Source organism: Netta rufina, assembly GCF_964035555.1.
Source record: "Netta rufina genome assembly, chromosome: 21".
NCBI classification, from domain to species: domain Eukaryota; kingdom Metazoa; phylum Chordata; class Aves; order Anseriformes; family Anatidae; genus Netta; species Netta rufina.
The window spans coordinates 4,676,285-4,686,440 of record NC_140145.1 but is presented as its reverse complement, the minus strand read 5'-3'; the positions used below and the strand labels follow the sequence as shown (position 1 = coordinate 4,686,440).

Here is a 10,156-nt window from a genome sequence, read left to right as displayed (position 1 = left end):
CAATGTCAACACAGACCAAGGCCTGACTTGGGGAGGGGAAGAGCTCCCGTGCCTGGACTCCAGACTCCATCTCCCCAGCCCACGCCTGCATCCCTCTCCGCATTAAACACCAAAAGAGCATTTCGTTGGTGATAAAAGCTAAAACACTTTTACAGGAGCGGCCCCAGGGATGTTCGCCGGGCCGGGCAACCCCGAAGCCCTTCTCTGGAAGCCACCCGGGGTCGGCAGAAGCCGGGCGGGCGCCTCCAGAGGGCCGGGCGCGGCTCTTCCCTTCCCGCCCTGCCGGCCGTGAGGTGACAAAGCACCGGGCGCGGGGCCGGGGGGAGGCGGCCCTGCCCCGGCCCTCACGGCCCCGGTGGCGGCGGCCGGTGCCGTGGTGGCACCGCGGGCGCCTGCGCGGCGCTCCTCCTCCACCTCCTCCTCCTCCTCCTTCTCCTCCTCCTCCTCCTCCTCCCGCCGGCGGCGGCCGCTGTCAGGATGAGGCGGAGGAGGCGGAGGCCCAGGCCGGCAGCTCCCGTCTCTCGCCGGGGCCCCCTGGCGTAGCGGTTCCCGCTCCGACGCCGCGGCTGGAGGCGGAGGAGGCCGCGGCGGCGCCGCCCGCCCGCCCGCCCGCCGGAGCCATGGCCCAGCCGGGCCCGAGCCCCCCGACGGACGGTAAAAGGGGGGGACGCGGCCTCGCTGCGCTGCTCCGGGCCGGGCCGCCGCGGCCTGCCCAGCCCCGGGCTCGCCTGCGGAGCTCCGCCGGCCTGGGTGGCGGCTGCCCGGCCCGGGGCGGGGGCGTCCACCGCGGGGAGCCCCGCAGCCGGAGGGGGGGAGGCCCTGCGGGGACGGAGGGGCCCGGCTGGGGGGCTGGGAGGCCGTGGTGGGGTAGGGGCGGCTCCCCCAGCGTGGTGGGGCCGGGGGAGGCCCGGCAGGGGGAGGTTTGTAGGGCCGGGGGGTGCCGCCGGGCAGGGCTGGCGCGGTGCTGTGGCCGCAGCAGGTGCTCGGGGGCTGGCCTGGAGCTGGGCGTGCAGCCACCAGGAGCCCCACAGAAGGCTGAGGTCGGGATCCCGGCGGGGACAGTTGGCTCCTGTGCTGGAGAAGACAAAGGAAATGACAGCTCGCCCCTCGGGAGGAGCCCTGGCTACCTGTGTAGGAGCACGATAAGCTGTCCTGGAGGTTTTTGTCAGCAGGAGGTTATTTGTTTTGGGAGGGATTACAGACAAGGAAATATGATTTATTTTTTTTTTCTCCATGGATTAGGTTACAGAGCTGTGTATGGATCAGAAGAGCTGTAATCAGTGCTTGGTTTGGAGATGGGATTGAAGGGACAAGTCCATCTGGGCATCCCAGAGTGTATGGATGTGTGGGGAAAGGGCAGGAGAGCAAGAAACTGAAATTGAAGCTGGTCACACTGGAGGAGGGCTGGGGAGAGATGTGCAGAGCCTTGAAGGATAGGTGCTTACCCGGGCATGGCGCTATGCCAGAGCTCTCTCTTTTTTTTTTTTCTTTTTTCTTTTTAGAGAGCAGATGAGTTTCCCTGGGAAAGTACTGTTAGAAAAGGGCAATCATGTATTCTTAATTATGCATATCTAGGGAATTGTGTGGGCTTCTTTTTTTTTTCTTGGTGCCGTTACACAAGAAAGTGCTAATAATCTACGGGGATTTCAGTCTACCTTGTCAAAGTGTTAATGATGGAGGTGCTTGGATTTTTTTTATTTTTTATTTATATTTTTCTCCATTAAGGTCAATGATTGCATGGTCGTCCTGTGAGAGCACTAGGGGGAAGGTGAATTTACTTGCTGTCGTGACTGTAAGGTTGCTCTTGGTATGGGTTACTCGTGTGCTTTGTGGCAAATAACCATTGTTTATTGTTCTTTAGCCTTTTCTTGTGAGAGCTACAGAACAGCTTGCGACAATTTTTCTTCTTGGCTCTTGCAGAGAATCTGGCTGCAGGTGTGCAGTGGAACTGAGCAAATGTTTGCTGCTTCTTTGCCAGGAAAGGTAGTTGTATGTTAGCTGTGTGTTAGAAGTTACAAGTTGGATAGAATTTTGTTCTTGCTGTTGTTTAAAAAGACACAAAGGTGCGAGTAAAACTTAGTAATTTGGTAGCTTGATGAAGTCTGTCTTGTAAGAGGTATGCGTTGCTGTCCTTCTCATGTCTTTCATCTGTGGAAAGATGAGGATACTGTAAATAAGACCCATGGTTGGGAGGGAAGTGGCTGGAAGTTGGATGGATTCTGAAAGTTTTTGCTGTGTCCTCGCACTGATGAACTGAGAGCTTCTAAAATGGCTCCTCTCCCCCATCCTTTGGCAGTGATAGGCCCAGTTTTTGGTTTTCTTTTCATCCACTTTTATCACTCTACTGCAGTTCTCAAGCCTGATGGGCTTTTTTTTTTCTTTTGTGTAACTTGCAAAAAGTGTGCCTTGAAACTTCCCCGTTGTGTTTTAATATGGAGAAAAAGTAGAAGTGATTTATTCATTGTTTTTGGCTGTCCGCACTGAATTTATTGCTCAGAGGAGCAGTGTAATTTCTGTTTTAAGATTACATGTGACAAACCAGCACTGGATTAGTATGGCCCTTCAAGAAAAAGTTACAGCTTTTGTATAATTACTGACATTGGTTGTAAATACTGTGCGCATTCTTTACCTGTGCAAGACGCATTGGCTACATTTTTTTTTGTTGTTGAAAGCAAGTATAAAAGACTCTAGTTAAAAAAATAATAAGCAATGTGAGAGGAATATTATATTAGAATATATATTCAATTCTAAAGCCCATACTGAAATGAAAATGGTACCAAAAGAGAGGAAGAGGAGAAAGAGGAGAAGAATGGATGTTGGGTCCTACCCTGTTTTTGTACTTTGGCTTAGTATAGAAGTTAATAACCCTCTAATTCTTTTGTATGGGGTAATAGAGTTTCCATACGATAACAATCGCAAAAGGCTAAGTGCAGAGTCCTCTGGCTGCTCATGTGGCTTGGTGCACTGTGCTGTTAACTCTTAGCTGATTGTGGCAACCTCTGCTGCAAGTAGGTGTGTGCTCACTGATCCTGGTCAAGGTGGCTTTTTGCGGATTTCTTTTATTAACGCATGTCATCTAGATGGTATGACTGGAACGGTAATGCCTGATTTGTAAAATAAATAAATAAATAAAATAAAAAAATAATAATTCATATTTTTAAGGTGGGCAGCTTCCTTGGGCTTATTTCAGATCTGAATGCTTGCCATCTCTGAAAATAAGGTTACCAAATAAAATGTTTTGACATAGTTTTTCCCTATCAGATTGTTTGGGGTTTAATATCGCTCCTTCTTGTATCTGGAAGATGCTTCAATGAGGGAGCTGCTACTACATAAAACACTAATTCTTCAAGACTTAATTTGCATATCCTTATTGTTGTTATTATTTGCAAATTATTGAACTCTCCTTACCGCACTAGTGAACTTAAACTGTTGGTACGCTCAGGCTGGTAAATAGTAACCGCTGATACTCTGTGATAAAGGAAACCCTTAGTGGCATGGTCTGTTGAACACTATAAGAAAAAAATCGCCAGCCAGGTGATCGGAGTCACTTTTTCTTACTCCTGTGCTCAGGCCAGTAAAAATGCCGTCTCTTTTTTGTGGCCAGAGTCAGATGGCAGCTGTCAGCGCAGAGAAGCACTCAGCTGCATGCAGGAGGTTGGAGAACATTGCCATCTTGGGTTTAGTACCACTGGCAGCACCAGGGGCTGTGTTGCTGCCTCGTACCAGTACCGTGGGATCCTCCCGACAGGAGCAGAGATCTTGCTGTTGCTGTACTTCTCATGTGCCTCAGAGGTTGGCCGCTGCCAGTGGAGGGGTTTGAAATGTCACATAGACAATGAACTAACGAAACTTAAGCCTTAGCCACTTAATATGGTTCTAGTTATTTTCCTTACACATATCACTTTTAAAATGAAGTTGAAGTATCTAAATATGCTATTACTCATCTCAAAAGCTAGGTGTGGTTGGTAAGGGACTGATTTTGAGCACTGCAGTTTAGCTCTGTGTTGTTGATGTAACTGTCAAAAGTTAAACTCTTGTCTCTTGGGTACTAACTGCAGAATTGCCGGTACTTTCCAAGAGCCCCCAAATTCCTTCCCTTTCATTTTGTTTGCTTTTAATTTAGCATGCTATTTAACAGTTATTAAACAAACATGTTCAATTAAAAAAAAATCAACACAAACGAACACATCTCTTTTTCAGTTGTACATTTTTCTGTTTGTTCAGTGGACCCGTCTGGAATTTGGCTTTAGAAGTGAGGCAGACACCTCGAACATACACCTCTTAGAATTTCTGAGGAAGTTTTGATCAGCTCAGCAGGTCGGTTTGCTCTGGAGTGGAAATATGCACATTCAGGGTGTCTGCTTTCCATATGAAGCCAAGTCCCAAATCTCTCTCTCAATTTTGAGAAATGCTGTGACCCTGTTTGTTAAAATTAGCTATTGACTTGCCTGAAGGCAGAGTGGATATACTTTATGACGTGGACTGTCTGTCTCTCTCTTGTATTTTAAACGCTGGAAAATAAAAATTCTCTGCCCAGTTTTATTGCTTCTTGGCCAGTTCACCACCATCATTGACAAGATGGCCTTCCGAAATGTTTTCTGTCCTTTCTGGCCTGCTGCCTCAAGATGCTCAGCTGCTTTCCCATAGCCCTTTGTGGGTGGAGCGGATTCCCACTGCGGAACTAGTTTGTGTGCGCTCCCTTGAAAGTGACTGAGGAAGGAATTTTGTTTTAAAACTTTTAAGAAGCTAAAACAAACAACGTCTCCCAGCGTGGGAGTGGACCAGATCCCATTGGCTTCATAACGGGTGATGGTTGAATGGCAGGCTTCCTGGGCTTTCGCTCCAGGCACTTTATTAAAAAATTCTTCTAAGATGTGAAGTTTTCTATATTTTATATATATATATATAATTCTGTTTAAATAAAGGTTTGTATTTAAAACAAAAAGCATGAGGTTATGGCTTTGCTCTGACTGAAGTCTTCCAAGATAAGCACTGATAGCACTGATAAGCAGCACTTACCAAGCAGACTTCCAAACTGTACCTGACAACAAGGCTGGGGTGGGAAAAAAAAACAAGACAAGGACTAGCTGTAAATGCCATTCTGTGTGTGTTTAAGAGTAACATCTTTCATTCCAAAGGTCTAGTGCTTCTGAGTGGTTTGTAGTTGGTACTTGCAGAGTTGTTTCCAGTACCTGCGCCAGTGCAGTCTGAGTTACTGGTGCTAGTCTCTGCAAGTTACTCTATAAATAGGGTAAGTGTTGTGTAATTTTAGTCATGGTATAGTCAGTTAAGCATGATGATGAATTATCTCTGGAAAAATGTAAATCATTTGACATCTTTATATAAATTGGCATAGGAGGAACATGTGAGGAGTGTACCCTGAGGTAGGATTTCTGTATTTTTCAGGAAATACAGGGTTGCTTTTGAGTACTTCGCTGAAATATCCCTGGTGCTTGAGAAAAACGCTGGCTTGTTGTGTCTCATTATTAATGGTGCGTATCGTACCTTCAGAGTGCAGAACTGCAGCACATCCGTTAATGTAATGATGTCTTTCATTTGCATAGTAGCTTGTAAGTACAAAATGAAGATGGATGGCCTGACTGATGTATTTTCTTTCTAACCCAGTGGCATTTCAGCCCGTGGCCTTCAGACCCCTGTCACTCAGGTGCTGCTTCTGTGCTGCCTTCCACAAACCCCTTAAAAAATAACTCTGTTGTGAGAAGGCTTTAAGTCTGGTTTTTTTATAAAGGAGGCCTGGGGGGTTCTAGGAAAAAAAAAAAAAAAAAAGGACTGAAAAAACACTGATTTCACCTGTCAGAACAGAGGAAACCTCCTTAGGTATCCTTAACACCAGAAGGGCCACTTGATGTCTGTCTCTGTAATTGCTTTCTTCTTAGCTTACAGTGTGCCCAAGTCAGTTATTGAGAAAACTTCAGATTGCTGTGTTTTGTTTTGTTCCTGTTTTCCTTTTTTCCTACTCATGTCTGCTTCTTTCAGCCATGACTTCTGTTGGCAGCCAGCTGCCTTGCGGTGCCTCTGTTCTCCCTCCTGTCCTCATCCCGTGCTCATCTTCCGTGGTCAAGCCCCTCCACATACAACAGAGAATAAAATGAAAGCTTTCATGTCACCCTTCACATCTGTTTCCATCTCCCCTGGCAATTTCTGTTTCCACACAACTAAGTGACTGGTTAATTCCTCTGAAACGTTGCCTTGCGTGACCTTTGGATGCTTCCCCTCCAAGGCCAAGCGGCTGTTCAACTGTCCTGGACAACTGCTGCTGCTCAGCTCATCCTCTGGTTTCCTCAGGGCTCCTTCCCACCCACCATCACCTCCTCTTCCTTAAACACTGCTCTTCCTCCTGCAGGCCTTTTGCTGGCTCCCGTCTGTGGACACCCCCTGTTTCTTGTGTCAGCTGCTCCAGCCTTTGCTTGCTCTGCTCTCTGGTTGGGATGTCCTCAGTATCCTTCCTCCATGCCTCCATTCTGCTGCTGGAGAAAATTGTAGGAGTGCACTTTCTTCATGACAGATTTCTTCTCTTTTCTTTTCCAGACAGCACTGCTCGCCAGCTATGCTGATTCTTAGCTTGTTTGCTGTCCTGTTCTTGTGGACTTTTTTTTTTTTTTGGTTTATTTTTAAGATCTTGTCAGCTTTTATTAAAAAGAGAAGGTCTTCTCTTGCTTTCCTCTTGGTACAGAGCAGGTACTCACCTGCTTTTCAGCCCCCCTGCCTTATGCATCTCATGCAGATTCAGTGTTTTCTCCGAACCAGCTGTAGAGTTTGGCAGGCGTTGGACCTCAGCTACTCACCTATTTATCATGAGATTGGCTGACATCTGATTCTTTATTACCTTGGTTTCTTTATTTGTAAACCAAAGCGGTTATATGCATCACGGATTGCAGAAATTAATTGCTGGAGGTTAACTGCTGATCTCCTTTGGAACGGTAGAGAAACAAAGGAGCCCCAAACCTCACCTGCCAGAGCAGTTCTGAAGACGTGGTTTGGGTAGGGAGCAGGGCAGGCAGCCCGCTGTGTGACTCCTCACATTGTGCTGCAGGCTGCTAGAGCCCTGTGTTACCTCATGTCCCCACCATAACTGCAAAATAGATCTTAAGAGCTTAAAAAAAAAAAATCTACCAAGCCTGATTTAATAAAGAAGAGAGGCTTGTTGTGCCGTGGTGCTTCACACCGAGGGAAGAAATTTAAATTTAGGTGGGAATTTCTTTGTGTTCTTCTCCTTGTTTTGTGGCTTCTGAAAATAACCTTTCCAGTAAAATTGTTATGTCATTTGTATTCTGTAGAAATTATACATGGCAAAGAATATCAGAATCAATAATTGAAAGACAGCAGAATCGTTTCTATGGATGCTCCTGAGGGTATGGCTTGTAGGTGAGAGGAAGCGATTAACCAAGGATGAGACCAACCCAGCTTTGTTGATTGAGCACTGTTGCCAAGGCTTTAAGAAAGTACCCCGAATAAACTGCATGATTTGTGTTACTGCTTTTGTTGATGCATGTTTTTAATTTCCAGCCAGTTGCAACAAGGCTTGAAATGCTGTTTAAATGGCAACAAAAGAGAAAAATATGCAAAATTGTAAAGAAGAAAGATCGCTCTTTCACCTTCTTAAATTTTTGTCTCAGTGCTTCCATGCAGAACTGTTTACCCACCGCACCCATGCCTTGGCAGGGTAACGTTGTATTTGCACGTGTGGTTACCATTGCAGTGTTCCTCAGCAAGAGATCTTTGTGCCATGTGTTAAGTGCTGCTACAGCAGTGCTCTGTGAAATGATTGGGTTGGCAACATGGTTGGTTACGTTAAAGAAAGAAACACAGAATCAAGTAACTTGCAAACACTAACTTGTCTACAAACACAGAATACGGAAATATTCCTTACATCTGTATTTGCACTGGCTTAATCTATAGAGGGAAGAAGCACAGATGAGTGCTCGAAGTTACTGTTCAAGCAGCTGATTATCTTAACCATCCCTATAAAGGTCAGTGTCTGGTGCCCCTTCAGCAAATTGTATTTCCCAAGGCCTGCTGAAGATGTCCTAGACTCCCATTGACTACAGACACGAGGGTTGGAACATTCATCTTACATTAGCAGTGGGCCGTGCCAAGATCCCTGATGTAACTGAGCTGTGCTGTTACTTGCTTTATTTTGGTGGAATATGAAACTCGAGTTTGGCTCTGTTCATTCAAAGCATCTCATAAACTGACATCTTTATGTCATCTGTTACATTTTCTTTTAGGGATGATTAATTGGTTTCACGTAATACTTCCTTAATTGTCAGCTCACAATGCCTGTTTACATTTTTTCTTTGTGTGTGTCTAGAGACGTGTGCTAAATTAATGGGAAAGCAATTAGCCAGACTCCAGATTCAGTGCTTGACTGACACCTCTAACTGTGAGCATTACAGCTGTCTGCCTGGTCTGCACAGCTCCTGCTTGACTTCTAGATGAAACCAGGGATGAAGATGCTAAATCCCTAAATAGTGTAGAAAACCCTGGTGGATTCGCTGGAGGCACGGAGGCTAACGTTTACCTGATGATACACAGGAGGGGTTGTGATGGCACGTTACAGGGTCTGATTTAGCTGCAGTTTTGCACTCGTGTCCTTGCTTTCAAATAAAAGTAAATGTGAGCCTAACCTGGCTGTGGCGTTGAACTGTTTTCCCATATGTTTTTACCTCCAGCTTGGTTTTGTACCAGTCTGAATGTGCTTACATGGGAGACACCTGTTCAGTTGGGTTTGTTCAAACTGTGTGTGTACAAACACGGGTGGGAAACACGAGCTTTGGAGCTGGTGTTCTGGCACAGGTTACGTTGCAACTGCCCCTAGATGGCCTGAATGGAAATCAGGATTTGGAGAAGGCCATTTATCGCTTTTATGACAGCCATAAAGTCTTGTAAAGAAAGAAGAAGGGGAAAAACCCAACTCTACCCTACCCTGAGCTTGGTCACCAGAAGGGAGCGCAGGGCAGCAGGAAAGCCAGGCTCCCAGAGTTGTGTTCCCTCCTCACCTTTGTGCCTGCTCGACACGTGGGAGCCGCTGCTGGGCCACTTCGGCTCAGCCACCCGGTGGAGAGCCGCTCACTGCTGGATTAATGAGTTTAATTGATTCAGTGAGTATTAGAGCCGGCACAAAGGAAGGGGTGGAGACCCGGCGGCGATACGGATGTGTTGTGCAGACTCCTGTTCACGGTTTGAAGCAGCCTGCAGCCTCGCTGCCGTGTTCGTGGCGGTTCTGGTACACGTCAGCCACGTGATGAGCGTGGGCAGGGTCCCGATGGGCTGAAAGTAAGTGGTTTGACACCTCTCTGTCCCCAGCTTTGTGCTGTATCACCTCGCTGCTCCCATCGCTGCACAGCCCCACGGGTCCTCGTACTGTGCTGGGGCTAACCCGGGGCGAGGTGGGGGCCTGGGTTACCCAAAAAGGTGAACACCAGGGCTGCAGTTTACTTCAAATGATCATAACAACTGCAGGCTTAGTTAAGTCTTCATGTTGTTTTGCTTATTCTCCAGGCATATGTATATATTTAAATGTTGCAGTGTAAATGAAAACTTCATGCTGGAGGAGGAATTTCTTCCTTTTTAACTGCTCAGAAATGTGTTTAGTGACAAGTGGTAGCAAAAAGTAAAAATATATAGACTGATGGCAGTGCTTCCTGTCAAGAAATAGATTATGGAGACTTGGGGGAGTAGTAGGCTGTTGTTCTCAGGGAAACTATTAAATTGCTGCAGAAACCTTACTCCCAATGATAGGGACTGTATCCTGTTCCTTATCAAATAAAGATGCTAATCATCTTTTATTAGTTGTCATACTGTACTTATCACCACGGTGTCTCCATAAATACATCTGGCAGCCGCATTTTCCAGGCCATTTATCAAGATTTATATCCTGGAAGTGGTTACTCTGAGGCACCATGTGTTCGTGCCTGCAAGGGGCTCTTCTCACAGCTAACACTTCTGAAATGACTCTGCCTTGAAACCGGGTCCTAGCCTGGTCCTGTCCTCTGTTCGTTCTCTGGCTACCCATTTGGGCCGCCGAATATTGTAGGAAGGGACAGGGAACCGCAGAGGGAATGATGTGACATTAACCCCTCTAATGGTGTTAGTTCAAATTCATGACTATGGGTCCTGTGTGAGTTACTGCTAT

At 46.6% G+C, this 10,156-nt stretch overlaps 1 protein-coding gene across 1 annotated transcript in view; it reads left to right on the top strand.

Moving 5' to 3' along the window:
- The first annotated feature begins 328 nt into the window (after window positions 1-328).
- RABEP1 (rabaptin, RAB GTPase binding effector protein 1) overlaps window positions 329-10,156 on the top strand; it is a 52,476-nt gene continuing 42,648 nt past the window's right edge. The window contains exon 1 of the mRNA XM_084299816.1: window positions 329-654. Coding sequence (XP_084155942.1) covers window positions 621-654 — 34 coding nt within the window. The 5' untranslated portion in view covers window positions 329-620. The remainder of the gene's footprint in view (window positions 655-10,156) is intronic.